Source organism: Aulostomus chinensis, chromosome 7, assembly GCF_037954235.1.
Source record: "Aulostomus chinensis isolate RoL2024-O1b breed Wild chromosome 7, RoL_Achi_v1.0, whole genome shotgun sequence".
Taxonomy (NCBI): domain Eukaryota; kingdom Metazoa; phylum Chordata; class Actinopteri; order Syngnathiformes; family Aulostomidae; genus Aulostomus; species Aulostomus chinensis.
In genome coordinates, this window is record NC_141326.1 from 25,654,285 (window position 1) to 25,672,097 (window position 17,813).

The 17,813-nt window shown below is 41.1% G+C and overlaps 1 protein-coding gene across 11 annotated transcripts in view; it reads left to right on the plus strand.

The window, feature by feature from the left end:
- Positions 1-17,813, plus strand: part of ppip5k1b (diphosphoinositol pentakisphosphate kinase 1b) — a 46,075-nt gene that overhangs the window by 3,554 nt on the left and 24,708 nt on the right. For 10 of the 11 annotated variants that reach the window (XR_015117203.1, XM_086209545.1, XM_086209549.1 and 7 more), the window contains exons 1-15: positions 962-1,097; positions 4,407-5,038; positions 6,101-6,296; positions 6,702-6,792; positions 7,583-7,668; positions 7,873-8,027; positions 9,044-9,145; positions 9,305-9,466; positions 9,690-9,811; positions 10,408-10,509; positions 10,713-10,799; positions 11,688-11,763; positions 12,096-12,205; positions 14,322-14,407; positions 14,836-14,961. Coding sequence is in view for 10 of the 11 variants with exons in the window: in XM_086209545.1 (XP_086065671.1) it covers positions 4,850-5,038; positions 6,101-6,296; positions 6,702-6,792; positions 7,583-7,668; positions 7,873-8,027; positions 9,044-9,145; positions 9,305-9,466; positions 9,690-9,811; positions 10,408-10,509; positions 10,713-10,799; positions 11,688-11,763; positions 12,096-12,205; positions 14,322-14,407; positions 14,836-14,961 (1,690 nt within the window). In the remaining variant the exon portion in view is untranslated. Of the gene's footprint in view, positions 1-961; positions 1,098-4,406; positions 5,039-6,100; positions 6,297-6,701; positions 6,793-7,582; positions 7,669-7,872; positions 8,028-9,043; positions 9,146-9,304; positions 9,467-9,689; positions 9,812-10,407; positions 10,510-10,712; positions 10,800-11,687; positions 11,764-12,095; positions 12,206-14,321; positions 14,408-14,835; positions 14,962-17,813 lie in introns of those variants that run through there. The other variant, XM_086209546.1, reaches the window with a different exon arrangement.

The following is a 17,813-nucleotide window of genomic DNA, read 5'->3' on the forward strand; positions in this document are numbered from 1 at the left end:
AAAAAGATGTCACGAAGGATGTACCACCAAACCTTAGTGAGTCCTTTGTTTGGATGGCAAATAGATCAGCAACAACCTGATTAGTCAATCAAAAGAAAAAGAAACTAATATCCGTTTATTATGTAATTGATGATGAATGTAATTGCTAGTTTCACTCCTCCTACCAAAACAATACCCCTTTCTTCCACGCTTTTCTTAAACCTTTATACTCCAGTGATTTAGTGTTGCACTCATTTGAGGGACTTGACCTCCACAATTATTACTGGTCCCGTGTGAATAATCAGCAAGGTGGAAAGAGGACGTGCGGTCTGCTCCTCCCACCTCCAAAAATAAAAGATCAGTCCTTGGAGACTATTGAGAGGAAGCACTTTTCCCCTTTATGAAAGCAGATTATCAGCTGTTTTGGGAATTGGGGAAAGAACCTGGTATAATTATGATCATTTGGAAAAGATAATCATTTGTAGCGTTGAGTCGTTACCATTGAGGAGAGTTGGGTTTTCTTCCAACAAAGCACTGTCTTCATCAGTGAAATTATATGAGTTTAATCCGTGGTGGGCATTTAAAAGTGCTTTATTATAGATGGAGCTAGTTTAAAGTGCTGGTTTACAGATGTTTTAACCAATCATGCAATATTTTCCTTGTGGCGTTGCCTTATGCTAGCACGGTAAGGGTCATTTCCTCATAATGACGGAATAAACTGTAGCTCAGTGGCACCTTCCTACAGCGGTTCCAGGTATTTATGTGCAAGTTTATCTCTGTTAGTGTTGTTGGACCCCAGGCCAACAAGAAGAGCTTCCACTTGGTTTAGTGTGGCCTGTCATCGCCTCAAAGGTTAGTAAAGATGAGTTATCTTTGGTTAGCATAGCTGTACCATGGCACCAGACACCCATGCGTTGGCTCCACCCTGTATCGTCTATCTTGCCTCCTGCAGAAGAGGACATAGTTATTTGTGGGTGCCAAGTTTAGGCTGGGTCACGTGTCAGATTCAGTTGAGATATGTGCTGGCAGAAACGGTACAACACGCATGAAGACCGTGTCAGACAGCCAGAACTTTTAACCAGCGCTGACAAGAGTCCATGAAACAATCTGCACTACATGTGAGTGGAAATTCCTTAAAATAAGTTCAATTTTTAGTTATTCAAAGAGTTTGTGGATTGCCCAGTTGGCATGTGGTCTGTCAGTGAGAGGAGATATGATCCATCCATCTGTTTCTGGAGGCTTTTCCCTTGGAGTCAGCTGTTTGTGTTGGGTGGCGGCGGTAGTGGTTGAAAGGGGGGGTGTTAGTGTACAATGGATGTGAGACTCAGACTGGCATTGATCTGTGTGTTTGTGGATATACTACATTAGCTAGTGTCTTCTTATAGCTTGGCTGCATTTCTGACATCTTGCTCTTGGGTTTGGCTCACATACAATGAGGGGATGACATAACTGTTGTGTGTTGCATTTTAGCGGATCGTGTGTCACTCAGACTTCCCCGATGAGCAGTGACTGACCACACATGCCTGCTTCGTGAGGCACAAGGGTTGCAGATGTTGGTATGAGAAAAATTGGCGGGAGGTGTTTTACAGTATAACAATAGCTTCTTGAACGCGACTGTCATTGTGTTGGTCATTTCTTTTCCAATTAGGGTGACAATAATTTATTTTATGTAAAATAGCAGAGAAAGTAGTGTGAATTTGTTTTTTTGTTTTTTTTCCCCCCCTCCATAGTTTTAACTGTTTATAATTTATCCACATTCCGATTGAGGAGTAGTTGCTTTGTTTTACTCGATTTAAAAATTCAAATAAAAATCCCTTTTTTCCACAGAGAAATACAGCAGCAGAGGCCGAGAAAACTGAGTTGTTGTTGTTGTTGTTGTTGTTTTTACTGTGTGGAAACCAGTTGCACATTGAGATGGATGGTCTGAAACTGGGTTGTCTTGTGATTACAGTAAATACAACAACAACAAACAGCAGGGTTTTTGCCCCCCCCCCGTTTGTCTTTGTGAAACAGTGTGGGAAGTGGAAGTTCTACAATTGCAGAAACAACTTCAAGTGTTGCATCAGAGATTTAAGGAGGAACAGCCACTGTAGTACTGGTTAAATAAAGGTTTATTACCATTATTATCATTACTTTTACTACTTCTTCATTACTACATTAAATAACCTTTGTAATATTTGAAACTTGACGACACCACAATTAAATATGACGTTTCAACACTTTACTCTGCTCTGAACCATTCTGTGTAATGTACTAAAATGCAATGGTAACAAATTGTAATTGTATAACAAAAATCTGTAAAATATACAGTCAATGTCACTTGAATTATTTCGTAAAAAGGAAAGTAATGTCCCCAGCAAGCGTAGAAATTGAATGGACTGCCGGATTAAATTGTATTTTATTTGACATGTTTCATGTTGGGCGGACTGTGGGTGACACTTTTAGAATAAGCCTGGCGTTAGCGTTCTGGATCTAACAGCCATGTTACGTGAGTGGTTACTGAAAGTGAAATGCAAACCTGAGTAATGTGATGCTCCTAAATATACAAACAGGACAAAACGGGGTCGTCTAGCTGCTCTTCCGGCTCTGCGGTCATAGCAACAACAAACAGCAGTGTGGGCTCGATAGTTAATAAAATGTGCTGAGTCTGCAGCAAAGCTTTGTGGAGTAAATGTTGTTGTGTATGTTAAGAGTTGATTGGTGGGTGGGTGGGCTGTGTATGTATAAACAAATGGGAATGGGTTCATGTAACCTGGGGGAGTTTCCTCTAAGAGTTTTAACAAAACCGGATTAATGTCAGTGTCGCGTGATTTGAAGTCAGTTTTGAACCGTTTGGATATCAAGCCATATTTGCGTAATTCAAACTTGTTGGGATGAGTGCCGCGCCACTTACATGGGAACGTGTTACATTTAAAGAGAAATTCTTGGTGTGATCTTGAAGCCCAACCATCCTCACGGTATCAGGAGACATCAGGTAGCTCTCCAGTTCACTTTAATTTCTTCTTGTTGCTTGTTTATGCTCGGGGGTTGAGGTGCTCCAGCAGCAACGTCTGCTTCTGTCCACCTTCCCCACTTGTTTCAGTCACTGCCCATGTTTTCGTGGGTCTTACCTGGTCTGACTTGACATTCTAAGCCGTGAATCGTCAGTTGACACCATGTCACCAGTGACTGTATCTGCGGATTCCATTAACATAAGCCATAGTGTCAGTCTTATTTTCTTTAGTGAGGTGTGCCCAGTTTCCCTGTATCATTGTTCTTATACAACACTGTCACATATAAGTCCTCAGAGAATGAAGCTGTGAATTCCAGCAGACTTAAAGTCTCAAGCGTGGACGCCGGGGCACCAAAGTCCTGTGGTAAAAAGCTTTTTTTGAAATTTTTTTCATCACTGACATCAAGACTGCAAGACGTTTCAAGGTTGTTTTATCTGTTTTTCTTAGCTGCACTTTTGTAATTGGCTTTGAAAATTATCATTATTGCTACCAATACAACTCTGGAACCTGTGGCTCACTGGGACACTGTAGCATGCACAGAGCAACTCACCCAATAGCTAATGCACGTAGCGGTCAAAACATAGAAGCCAGGTCCAGTTGTTAAGTGAAGCGGATTAATCCCCCCAATGTCAGTGGGTTTTATACAGCCCCCATGAGACCAGGCCTTCAGTCAAGCCTGCAATCACCCCCCCCTCCCCCGCCCCGCCCCGCCCCGCCCCGCCCTGCCCTCCTGTGTTGTCCTCTGGAAAATATGCCGTCTCCAAGCATTTCCTCATCGGACTCCAGCAGCTGTCTATAGGGTGATCAGTCAGGCTAATGCATGACCCACATGTGACTCCAGCAGTTGTCTGAGAGGAGACCTAACAGCTCTCTTTCCTTAGAATTCCTACAGTTGAAATAAAGTTGGAGAATTAATTTTTTTTTTTTTTAAGAGCTGCAGCAACTACATGATTAAAGCTTTCATGGGCCTGTGGTGATTTAATTCCTGCTCGCTTCAACGCTCTACCTACATTTTAAAATGATGTACATGTCTCAGTCCATATACTTTTCATTTCTCTCAAGGTTCTTTTTACTCTGTATGTGTTCATGTACAAACTGTATTCATCTGTGTGTCTTAGTAAAATATACACAGAGAAAAAAAAAAAATTCCAGCCAGTGTCATGAAAGTTTGTCTTGAGAATCTTTGGTGTTTATTGGTTCAATTGTACCAAGCTCCCTGTACAGTCAGTAGCTTTTCTTCTGTTGTGTAGCTGATGCTACAGCCTTGAGGTTTCTTTCCCAATTGTGGATGTAGCAACACTGCGCTAGCCACTACTGTGTTTATTCAGATATATTTATTCAAGTTACCTTGCACTGCTGTAACTGCTGTGTGTTCAAGATTAACTCGTCTGTGTACAGTTTTCACTGAAATGTGTTTTGCTTTTATATTGGCAGGGAAAGGAAAAATGGTGTGCAGATGTTGACTATGAAGTTTCCTTTGTGAAGAAGCGTCTCCAGACTGGGACATGTTATCTCTCAGAGCCAGGCCTCCTCTGTCCTGACACAGGGAGTTTTACAGCCAGAATCCTGACTGTCTACCTCAAAACATGTGGAGTTCATTTCTACTCTTCTACCTCTTAGGACATCAGCTTCTTTTGTCTACCTCAGCACATTCTGTACACATGAACACACACGACTAATAGCACGTAGCTGTTATCAGCTAGCTCAGAAAGCCCAGCAGATCTCTTCAGTTTATCACTCTCAGGTGTCAGTAATTCAACAGTAGTATAACACAGTTGACCGGGTTTCTTCCCGCTTATCTGCCATATTCACTATCTGACCTTGCCTAACCTCTACTGGGAGGAGCCACCTGAAGCAGCCATGTTACATAGGAGTTTATGATGTCCGAGCCCTGCGACAGACTGCCACCAGGAGCTGGTGCTGGAGGACAGAGGCGGGTTCACCGAGAGGTTCCTCAGTTTGTGGTTGGCTGTGAAGATGATGAGCAAGACGCGGGCCAAATGGAGACGGGCGTGAAGAATGACATGTTTGGAGACGAGGACATGGAAGATGATGAAGATGAGTCGGTAAGCTTCAGTTGCTGGTAAAAGTGGAATGTCAGGTGTCAAAGGTCACCAAGAACACGGGTGCATGTTGAGGTGCAGCCTGGTCGTTCAGCTGTTTTTTTTTTTTTATATATATATAGATAGTCACAAATCTGGAGGCAGAAATATATGCATAATGTTAATGATGTCCGTGGTAATAATAATGAGTAATAGTCACTGCACATTTACAATGGCAAGAGAAGATTTAATTTTGGAACAGGAAACTAAAACCATTCCCTTCTTTGGGCAGTTAGGATTTGATGGGCCTTGGATTTTTAAAGAGGAAGGGTTTACTTGGAAGTGGACAGTGGAAACAAAAAAAGAGAGAAATAAACAAGGCTAGCATGGGAACAATGCTGTAGATAAACAGCTGTAGGCCTCTGGTCTGTTGTGTATACTGTAACTATAAAAGAACTTGGTTAGTGTTTTGGTTTCTAGCTGTGATTTCCTCTCTGGCTTGTGTTTCAGTATCTGTCCTCGTCCACGTGCATTTCCTCATTTAACAGTTACTGCAGTTTGGGGTTCATACTTAATATTAGCAATGCAATAAACAACTTCGGTAACAGCGGTACAGAACTATGATACCCCACAAAACCAAAAACTGTTATTACTACATTCAACTTGATTTATCAATTGACAAAAGTTTCTCTTTGACTATTCTGATAAGTGAAAAAGGCCAAACGTGACAGTCGAGAGTGATCAAGTAACTGAGAAAAGAATCGGTAAATAAAACTGAAAAGCAAACCCGCTGTTTTAAGATTTTCAAAATACCCGTATCAAGTACTGCATTTAACTAAGCCCACTGTAAAAAAAAAAAAAAAAAACTTCAAAAGGTTCGCAGCTGGAATCTAAGAGGCCAAATAATTCATGTTTTAAAGCAGAGCTGAATCTTAAGATACTCCAGTTTAGCATGTTTGCATGTTTTGATCTCAAGTTGAAGCTCAGGCATAAATTGAAAGTTAATGAACATAACAAACTGTGCCTGTTGGCATTCGTTCACGTTGTTACATTTGCTTGTTATTACCATCCTGTCGTCGCCACCAGCCATCTGAGCGACAGATTGTGGTCGGCATATGCTCCATGATGAAGAAGTCCAAATCAAAGCCCATGACAGAGATCCTGGAGCGCCTTTGTAAGTTTGACTACATCGAAGTGGTCATTTTCCCGGAGGAGGTGATCCTGGAGGAGCCTGTGGAAAAATGGCCCCTGTGTGACTGCCTCATCTCTTTCCACTCGAAAGGTTAGTTTTGTCATAGGTAGAACGTCGAATCAACATCTTAAATATTGAAATGAAAGTACTTTTTTTTCCTTTGCTACAGCCTATAGATATAACCTGTGTATTAAATGTTTTATGTTTTTGTACGAGCGATCGGTTTTTAATCAGTGTCTTTTTAAAAAGTTGTAAAGTTGAAATATCAGTATTCAAGTATCACAACTCTATTTCATATTTTGGCTCGTGGCTGCGATCGAAAATTCGACTGCTCTCTGATATCTGTATCAGATTGGTGCAGTGTACAGAAAAAAAAGAACACGTTTAAGTGTGCGGTGCCTCTTGAAAGTTATGCTTTTTATACATGATTATGTTTGTGTGTTTATCCATGGGTTGTTGAACTGTAAGTGGGCGTATTTGTGTACCACTTTTTAGGTTTCCCTCTGGATAAAGCTGTGGAATATGCCAAGCTCAGGAATCCACTGCTCATCAATGACCTCAACATGCAATATTTCATACAGGACAGGTACACACACGCATTTAATAGTTTATTTATGTCCGCATTAAGAAACACTTTTACAGGGAAACAAATTACAGAAGGTGCAGTTGAATACATCCAAATCCTGGATTAATTCACAAACACCTCGCAGGGATTTAAGTAGCAGCCTTTTCATCAGAGGACACACACACACACACACACACACAGTTGCCTCCCAGTTATCCCTCGTAAAGTTATTTACTGACTAATGTATAAATAACTCTAGAGTGTTCGCAGAGAATGACAGACCTCCACTGAGGCCCATGGAACATCAATAGGAATCTCAAGATGGAAGAGTCACTTATTTTTATTGAAAATTAACATATTATCACCCACGGTTTGATGGACGGGCCCTTGTTGGGTTCTACTGTTTTGAATGAAACCAGCATGAACAGAGTAGATCGGTGCCATCATGCACGTCCTGTAAGGAATGTTTGGGATAAAAGTGTGCGTGCGTGTGTGTGTGTGTGTGTGCGCGCGCGTGTGTAGACTTGTCATGGCTCGACTCGTCCTCGTAGCAGTTTGTGGCTGAAGTGGGATTATTGAGGTATTTGTATCTGTAGGTGATACTTCTCTGTTGTAATCATACGTTCTCATTGAAATTTACTGGTGGTCTTGTTATTTGGCAAATGCGTCAGTTGCTGCACTCTTTAGTGGATGTTGTTTTCGCACCTGCTGTCTCTTTTTTGCTCTTCACATGCTGGGAATGAAATGCCATAACTGCCCTTTTCACATTCATCGTACAATTTCAAATATTGATGTTTGATTCCTCCCTCAGGAGGGAAGTGTATCGTATCCTCCAGGAGGAGGGGATTGACCTACCTCGCTACGCTGTGTTAAACCGAGACCCCGACAATCCTGAAGGTGGGATTTATTTCTTGTGAATGTACGTGATGAAACAGAGCGGATGTTTTCTTGTCTCCACTTTTGTTTCGCACCTTGTTCTTCACGTCAACCTGTTCTGAATGAATGGTGTGTCAGGTCAAGCAATTTATGGAGTGCTTTTGGTTGTTTTATGTATATTTTCCCATGAAATTAAGCTAAAAGTAAAATCTTGTCTTGTTTCAGAGTGCAACCTTGTCGAGGGCGAGGACCATGTCGAGGTGAATGGGGAGGTGTTCCCCAAGCCGTTTGTGGAGAAACCCGTGTGTGCTGAGGACCACAATGTCTACATCTATTACCCAACATCTGCTGGAGGAGGCAGCCAGAGACTTTTCAGAAAGGTAGCGAGTCAGCAAAAACATATCTTGCTATGAGCAGGTGCTTGGATCTTTGCTGTTTGTGGACAATTATGTGTTTGATGTTGAGCCACATAATGATGTTTTGGTCAGTGAGTGTTCAGTCAGCATTCACTGTTGATGATTTCAGGGTAGCATTTCGGAAGGAAGCGTGTTTTGTCTGTCCAGATTTGCTGATGTGTTCATTCACCCTTGGTTTTTGTGCTTCTATAAAGGATAACAAGGCTTTATGTAGTTAAATTGTTTGTTTTTGTGACTGTTTTAATTGTGGTTATTTTCTTTGTTGTGCTGGAGGCTACAGACAAAGTTAATCCAGTTAAATCTACTTATTTTGTGTTTTTCATCTTTTAAGCTGAGCGTCTGGTCATTAACGGTGAAAATCCTTTGACCAGTGCATGTCTGGCAGTGCCAGTGATTTTCACATTGATTTAGCAATGTGGTATGTTAGAGAATCCCTTGAGAGGAGTGTTGCAGTGCTTTACTGCAGCTGCAGCGGTGATATAAAACAATATCTTTTCATAATGGTTCATTCAGTCTTAAGGGTGATGAGAGGTGAGGTGATGAGGGGTAGTTTTGGCAACATCTCTTCAGAAAAGAAGGATCTGTAATATCATTTGGAGATTAAGATGCGTGACTTTTCTCTCTGCTACTATGCAGTTGCTTGACTTGGTTGTTCCCTTTAGAGGTTTTAGAAATGTTTGTGTCAAGAATTAAATGAGAGTTAGAGAGAGAGAGAAGTTCTGCCTCCTTCATCACCTTCCCAGGAGTTGGTGTGAATGGTGGCTTATCGGTTTAAGAAAGTTTGAGAAATGGTTGTAGGCAGCACCCAGGTCTGACCCTTTAACTACGCTGCGACATGAAAAGGAAGTAGAGAGGAAAACATCACTAGTGGTGCTATTAGAATGAAGTATGCTTGATGTGACTGAATGAAACTGTGATTAACGAGTCTTAAATCTTTTCAAAATTCCATCTTTGTCTGTTTCTCTATGACCTTGCTATAGATAGGAAGTCGCAGCAGTGTGTACTCTCCTGAGAGCAGTGTAAGAAAGACTGGATCTTACATCTATGAGGAGTTCATGCCCACAGATGGCACTGATGTGAAGGTACTGTGGTTTTGCTTAATTAAGTGTGTGGGTGTGTACTTTTTATGTACTTTTACTCACATACTGATGAATGCTGCCTTTGTCAAGATGGTGAACAGAAGTCACCTCTGAGACATGTTTTCCATGAATATTTTGTGTTTGTTTGTGTGGACCTGTCAGGTCTACACAGTGGGTCCAGACTACGCCCATGCAGAGGCCCGAAAGTCTCCTGCCCTGGATGGAAAGGTAGAGAGAGACAGTGAGGGGAAGGAGATCCGCTACCCCGTCATGCTGACCGCCATGGAGAAACTGGTGGCTCGTAAGGTCTGCCTGGCCTTCAAGGTAAACTTTAGATGCTGATCTCAGCTGGAATCACATAAGTCACCGTGTTGTTATGGACCATCATGTAAAGGTTTCAGATGAACCTGCCTTCTTTTGAAATCTGGTATTTATCGGCCTCTTGTCCTTTTATAAAACCCAAACTTTAGCCATGTTCTTCACATTATGACAACAAACGTCTCCAAGACTCTGAATTTAATTAAATCATGTGTTTGTTTGACTACAGCAAACAGTTTGTGGGTTTGATCTGCTCAGAGCCAACGGCCACTCCTTTGTCTGCGATGTCAACGGCTTCAGTTTTGTCAAAAACTCCATGAAATACTACGATGACTGTGCCAAAGTCCTGGGGTAGGTGACATCAGCTTACATTTACAATTAAGCAGGACCAGCTTGAATCAAGTTTTGAAATAAATAAATGTAGGCCTTCCTGGCCTCCAGATATGTTTTGGTGTTTCATTTCAGCCACCTGAGGAGTTGAGATTTAATGCCCCACTATCGTACCCCGATGTCTATGACACCCAGCAGAAGGGTTGTGCCTTGAAGCAGTTAAATTATAATTTATCTGGTAGTCTGACCAGCCTGGAGGATCCTGTTGTCAGCTTCACGCATTAACTTGTTTCTGATTTATCACCTTTGCCTCCAGGCAGTCTCATAAATTTTACAGACAGGGAAAAGCAAGACACTTGAGATGTAGCTTCCCCTGAGTGACTGACAGGAGCATGAACATAATTCCTCCAGGGTTTATAATGTACCTCCCAGGTACTTGGATTCTATTTACAGAAGAAGATCTAAATAGCCCTCTGCAAATGTTAGCAAGACTGGTAACAAGCATACTTTGGCCTTGGACTGTATTTTGTACTAATTTGATATTAACTTAGCGTCTGCGCTTCCATTGAAGTTCAGTAATACTGTTGTTTTTTTGTTGTTGTTTTTTTGCATCTCAGGAACTTGGTGATGAGAGAATTGGCACCCCAGTTCCACATCCCTTGGTCCATCCCTATGGAGGCTGAAGACATCCCCATCGTCCCAACAACCTCAGGAACTATGTGTGTTGTCACTGTGTAAAATTCCTGGAAAACTGTGGATTTTCAAAATGTTTTCTTGTTTGCTTGCCCCATGAAATGGCATATCCTACGCTTGGAAGTTGATTCTAGTTAATTTGACTTGTAAAAACATATGTTTAAATGTGCGGTGGTGGTTTTCAGATGTGAATGAGAGAAATAGCTGAGTTCTTCTCTGTGTTATTCAGGATGGAGCTGCGCTGTGTTATTGCCATCATCCGCCACGGTGATCGCACGCCGAAGCAAAAAATGAAAATGGAAGTCCGACATCCTCTGTAAGGATTTGGCACAAAGATGTCTCTCTATCAGATATTTAGTCTATGTTCTTTTGAGCCCTGAAACCAGACAAATCCACAAATCCCATGTTCAGTTTTCCTCGCAGATGGGTTTAGTCCCCCTTCCTTTCAGATTGATTTCAAACTGGTCCAAAACTGGGTGGGCCAATCAAAAATATATACATGTATCAATATATCTATGTATATATCATGTGGCGTCTTGATATTATGACTGACACAAGCATGCTGTTGAAGCCTTTCTGTAAACAGCAAAGATGGGAGCAGTCTTTTGAATCTAATGCTATCATCTCAGTATTGGAATAACTGGTTGTTGGGTTTTCTCTGAAAAGAAACAGTCCCCCTGGTTGATAAGACAGATGTGTCTGTGGTCAACATGTGTTTCCAATTGCATCCAGATTAAGTTTGGTCTGTGTGTGTTGATAAGAAGCTCCTCCGGAAATCAAAAAAATGAAATGAGGTCCCAGATCCATTCGCAAAGGGGTCTACAGATGCCGGGATGTATTCTCTTTATTTTTAGCCAAAACTAAACAAAGCATGTCTGTATACAATATTCTTTTACTTCTGATCTTACAAAAAACTCTTGTTATTATCCAAAATACTTTGTTTATCTCCTATTTTTTAATTTTGGTATTGAGTTCAACCCAAATGTAGGCATTTACTGGTGGTATTGCATATCCGTATGAGCTGCCTCTTCATTTTATGATAACTTGATGCTGCCACAGAATTTCAAAGAGTGAAAGCAATGGTGATTGCCCCCCCCCCCAGCCTGTCACTCCTCAACTGCTATTTTTTGCACTAAACATGTCAAAATGTTTCTGTTTAAACACATTTCCTCCTCTGCATCTTGATTCTGTCTGTCCTGCCTAGATTCTTTGAGTTGTTTGAGAAGTATGGAGGCTACAAGTCAGGAAAGCTAAAGCTGAAGAAGCCAAAACAGCTACAGGTGAGGTTGTTGCTAATCTCTTCTTGCTGCTTTCTCCCACGCTTCCTCTCATCTACTGCTTCAGTTTTGGTTAGAAGTGAATTGTCTTTTTCTTTTTCTTTTTTTTAGAATAATGAAAGGTTTCATCCCATGTCATTCACATATATGAACTATTGTGATTATAATGACCCAGAAACTATCATTTTGTTCAATCAAAATATTTTTACTGAGTTGTCTTACACTGTCATTGTCGGTCACATGATGTTCTTTTCATGGTATTCGGAGTGTGTTTAGTCTGGGTAGGAAATTACAGATAATAGTCAAATTAAGGATAACTGCCTCTTTGTTTCCAGGAAGTGCTGGATATAGCTCGCCTGCTGCTGCTCGAACTGGTCCAGCACAACGACTGTGAGATTGAAGAGAAGAAATCTAAACTGGAGCAACTCAAGACTGTCTTGGAGATGTGAGTGAGAGTTCATATCAAACACGCACGCACGCACGCACGCACACACACACACACACACAAACACACACTGATAAACCCACAGTCATCATCATCTTCCCTTTTTCATGCTGTCATCCTTCATTAGCAGTCAACCACTCATCTGCAGGTCACTATGCAAAACTAGTTTCATCTTTCAGTCATACACATTCAGTCACTTTTCTTCCACTCATATCCAGACACGTGTTTACCTTCCTCATTTGTCTCTAACTCTGTCCTTTATCTCTTCTTCCCTTCTTTCTCCTGCCCACCCATCTTTCGTCCTTTCTCTCCAAAGGGAGTCCAGCTCGATTGGCAATCAGTACGCACCCACTACCGTTTCCCTCTTGAAGGATGTGGTTTTACTACCCTCCTTTTCTTAAGTCTACCTAGACTGTGTGTACAAAATACTAGGAACTCTTTTTGATGAACACAGGTCAAATCTGCAATTTTCCACCAATTCCATTAATGAAAATGAATGCACAAGCATCTATAAAAGGCTTAAGGTGTTTAGATGCAAGATTATACATTTGTGTTGATACTTTTTAAGATATTCCCAATGTTTTGTACACAGCAAATCATTCCCATTAACATCCATTCATTTTTAGCCATTAACACCAAACACGTACACAGTAAACAGACAATTTCACTGTGTGTGTAAATCAAGGTGTGCTGTGCTACTTTGTATGCATGTAGACCCGACCACATATAAACTAGACTGTAAGTCTCTTAATGTCTTCCTCCCTCCTTCCTTTTTTCAGGAAATACTCTTCAGAGGAACATATTAGCGTGACAACAAAATTATTCAGAAAATGTCCCATTTTTACTTTTTTTTTTTTTTGCTTGATGATAAACTGCCACAGAAATAAAACAAATTGACAGCTTTTCTGCCATTTCAAGACCTTTGTATGGCCCCGATATGACATTGGAACAGTGTCAGAAATTTGTCAGTATCATTTCAAAATGCTAATCCAGGTTTCATATCTAGTCGAGAGAGCAGAGTCCGTTCAGCAGTTATGTAAAGTACAATCAAGTTCATTTTCAGGGTCAAAATTGGAAATCGACCACATGTCTGTAGTTGCACAGTAACAGGAGGAACCTTTTATCTGTTTCATGGTGTTATTCAAGGGATGAATGGCAGTCAAGGAGATGTGGCGTTTGTTTTCTGTAGCAATCCGTACTGCATGTCAAAGGTTTGCAGCATTTTTTTTTTTTTTTTAATCGTGTTGATCAGTGGCATCTCTGTCTGTGAGCGTATGACTTTGCGCTGTCACGTTTATATGTGCACTGTCGGGCAAAGGCATCCATAACTCACCACCTCCAAATCTGTTTTTTCTGCTCCTAGCACAGAAAACTGGCTGAGTAGGTTATGTTCTGTGCAAGCTTGTCGAACAAAGCCGACATATCTGTGCATTCTTGTTCGTGGGCTCTTCTGTCTCGTGTGGTTTAAAACCAGAATGCTCCCATACCAGACCTGTGGAATGAAACCAGTAACGGAGGCGGGCCATTATAAGTCTGCCACACCCTTGGTCCACTACATGAGACCCGGCTGTTAATTGTCTATTATTTTAAAACACTCAAATTTGAACATCGTAAGAGTGAACTTGTCTAAAGTGAGTTAGCCAAAACATCCACAGCTTCAACAGCAGCTAATAATCTTTAGCTTACTGGCAGAGTTCTTTGTCTTAGTTCAGCATTCGTAATCATGTGGTTGTTTGAGGCGTCTGCTCAGGAGTGGAAGTGGCGTTGGTTTTCACCTTGCATCATTTTAGAGGCAGACAGACGCACAAGACTGCACTGTCATTCTCATGTTCACACACTGCATCTGCTAATCCCACGACTTAGTTGTGTGTATTATCACTGAGTCATATTTGGAAAAGTAGCCGTCTGGAGATGCCTTTGATCTCTTTTTGAGCAAATCTTGAATGGAAGTCAGACGTGTGTTTGGTAAAATGAGCTGAATAACTGAAGATGGGATAAATGTGTGTGTGTGTGTATTATGTATGTGCTCATTGTATGTCTGTTGGTGTACTGTATTTGTATATCAACATTTGTTTTTAGGATGTGTGTGTACGTGCGTGTTTTTTTTCCCCTCTAGGTATGGTCATTTCTCAGGTATCAACAGGAAAGTCCAGCTGACCTACCTGCGTAATGGACAACCAAAAGCCTCCAGTGAAGAAGAAGGTAATATCATAGTGTGTGTGTGTGTGTGTGTGTGTGTGTGTGTGTGTGTGTGTGTGTGTGTGTGTGTGTGGGGCGGGGGTGGGGGGTGGGGAAATCACCTGAAAGGGATTATATTAATCTGATTATGACATTAACTGACTGCAAATAATTTTGAATTAAAGAAATTGATATGTTACTTGACAACAATTGTGTACTTTGGTAAATGTCACGGTTTTTGTTACAGATAAGAGGTTAAGTATTTAATACATAACTACACATTGTTAATTCCTGTATCTGCACCAGACCTTCTTGCATATTTCTCTAAAGTCTGTTCTTGTTAACAAATGGACAGGCAATCGAAGTCACAGGTGAAAATCGAACCTCCTTCCTGGAGGTAATAAGACAATTGATAACATAAAGAATGTAAATTTCTGTTGCTGTTTTTTTAGACTCTAAGAAGGACGGTCCATCATTGCTGCTGGTCCTGAAGTGGGGTGGGGAGCTAACACCTGCTGGCCGGGTTCAGGCAGAGGAGCTGGGCAGGGCCTTTCGCTGCATGTACCCTGGAGGTCAAGGTAGTTGCTGCACACACAGCTAAATAATAATAACAATAATAATAATAATAGTAAAGTCAGCTCTGCTTCTGAATGTCATATTGCAAATGATCAGGGTTTGTCAGTTCAGTGGGTCAAATGATCTAAAAATCATTGTGTGTGAAATTCTTGTCTCCAAACCTTATAGGTTGTCAACCAATGTTTTCACAAGTCAAAGACAAATAAAAACCTGTGCAGTCCAGCCTGCCCTCTCAAATGCACCTCTCTTTGCCTATAGGACTTTTTTCCAACTCGACGTATGCTTTGTCAACATTGCAAGTTGACATATAGCAGGGCAGAGGTGATTACTAAAAAAGAAGACAAGCCAGATTTTCAGGCTTCCTGGAGCAACTGTTACTTTTCTACACCTTTCACTGTTCACTGTAATGAATATGAAGCTCTATTACATATGTTGCTTTCATATAAGGTTTTAAAAAAAAACAATGACATAGACTTACGAAACGCCCCTGATAACAGCTTCCCCTTCAATTAAGTCATTAAAGCTCTCACCCATGAAAAGCATTAGTAATCTGCCCGTGTAACTAAGTTTTATATTTTGTGTCTTCACGGTGGATTTTAAGATTTTTTTTTTTAAGTCAAGTTCATTTGTAGCGCCAAATCACAACAAAAGTTATGTCATGACACTTAACAAGTAGAGCAGGTCCAGTACCACACTCCTTCAATGAGTTTACACCCAACAATTCTCCATCAGCAAGCACATCCTGCAACAGCGGCGATGAAAACCTTCCTTTTAACAGGCAGGAACGTCGAGCAGATCCAAGCTCAATGGGGACGGCCTTCTGCTTTGGCCGGTTGGGTAAGGAGAGCAGGAGAGTGGGGCAGAGACAAAGACAGACAATGGAGGAAGACAGATATACAGAAGGAAGGAGAGGGACAGAGAAAATGACAGAGAGATTGTGTGATATGGGGAAGCACAAAGGCTCCAGAGAAGAAGACAAGTTAGGAACACATATGTATATAGGAGGACAGCAAAGAGGAGAGAGAAGCCCAGTGCACCATGGGAGATTCCCCCAGCAGTCTAAGCCTGTAGCGGCATAGCTAAGGTCTAGCCTAAGCAGCCCTAACTAGAAACTTCATAAGAAGGAAGGTCTTAAGTTTGCTCTTAAATGTAATAAAACAGGAAATGTCTGTTGATAGTTTGTCATCACAACAAATGGTATGATAAGTCAAAAATAGTTTTCACAAGGACACGGACTGCAGATAAATAAGAACATACCATGCGCAAGAAGACAGAGCCTGGATGGAACTGCTGATATGAGCATGTTGCAACCAAGACAACAAAGTGCTGTCAATAGAACCTTTTAATAGCACAAACACACGGAGGGAAATACACTTCTTTGAGGACTCATCTCTTCTTCTCATTGTTAAAGCTGCTCTAAGCATATTATAGGCATTGAAATGAATAGGAGGATGTTTTATGAAGGACTGCAGGTTCCTCAGATGTATGCATTTTGGTTTTCTTCCAACAACGTCCTGCCCCAAAGCATCTGCTAGTTTAGTTGAATATTTCTTTGGATTCCTCAGTAAGATCATATTGTTGTTTTTTTTTTTTTTTGGTGCGAACATCCAGGGGCTATCAGAGGAAATACGTCTTCAATGGTTTCAATATTCAGACTCCAAATAACATCATTTGTATGACAAAGTGCAAAACTTCATGTGCAGCAATACTCATGTGGCGCATACTGACACGCTAGAAAAATGTGAAGTGATGAAGCTCTGCCTTGGGCCAATACATTGTGAATTTCTAATGACCTGAGTGAGTGTGCAGCTGCCTCTTTTTTTCACTTGCTGGGTTTTGAATGGTCTCACACTTACACACATAGTTGTGTATACCTTTTATGAAGGCTAATTATTTATTGTATCACGTTCATGTTATTTGAAAGGCTGAAAATTGTGCTTGCTCCAAGTCATTCTACACGTACAGCACTGCAAATCACAACGTTACAGCACGTTTAACCCTACCTTTTAAACTGGAGTGAAATTCTGTTAATAAATAGACAAACTACTCATACCTGTGACATTCTGAGCTTCTCATCAAGCAATTCCTCTGTTTTGTAGATTAGCTTTTCTTCTTTAATGCTTTCTTTTGTAGTGCATGTGAATTTGCAAAGAGCTGAAAGTAGATGCAATGGATAGATGCAAACTGTCCCCATCGTAGCTTCTTTTTCTAAATGAAAAGAAGGCTTTTCTCAACCCAGCCATTGTTTTCATTCCTGTCTCTTCACCACAAGTTTTGTCTTTTAACTCTGCTTTTCTTTTCGTACTTGTCTTTGCGCTGTGTAAACTGCTAGCTGGTAATCGTGGGTCCCTTGGCTGTGAATCCCCTATTGACTTTGGTAAGAGAAGGGTTTCCTGGATATCACCGCCCCTCCCCTCCTCTCTCTTTCTGCACCTTTTTTTTTTTTTGCTCCATCCACTAATGCACTTTGATCTCTCATCATGATTTAGTTTTATTTCCCCTGGCGACCAGTGCTGCTTGTCCTACATTGAGATTGCTGTGGATTGTTGGTGTTGTTGTTGTTGTCCATGTGTTCCCGAGGCAATACATTGCAGCAAAGGTTGTTTGGTCACTTGCTGTTATACCAACCAGACAGCTGAAGTGACTGCAGTTGGGAGCTTTAATCTGACATGGATCATCTCTCACTAATCCGACTGCATTTCTCCCCCTGGGAGTTCATGAGATGTTGTTTGTTTGACAAAAGCCAGTCTACTTAACCTGGACTAGAGCCTAGAACAGGTGTAAGACTCCAGTAAGTCCCTCATATTTCTTTATTCTATAAGGCATGATAATGATAATACCAGATGGGTCATTG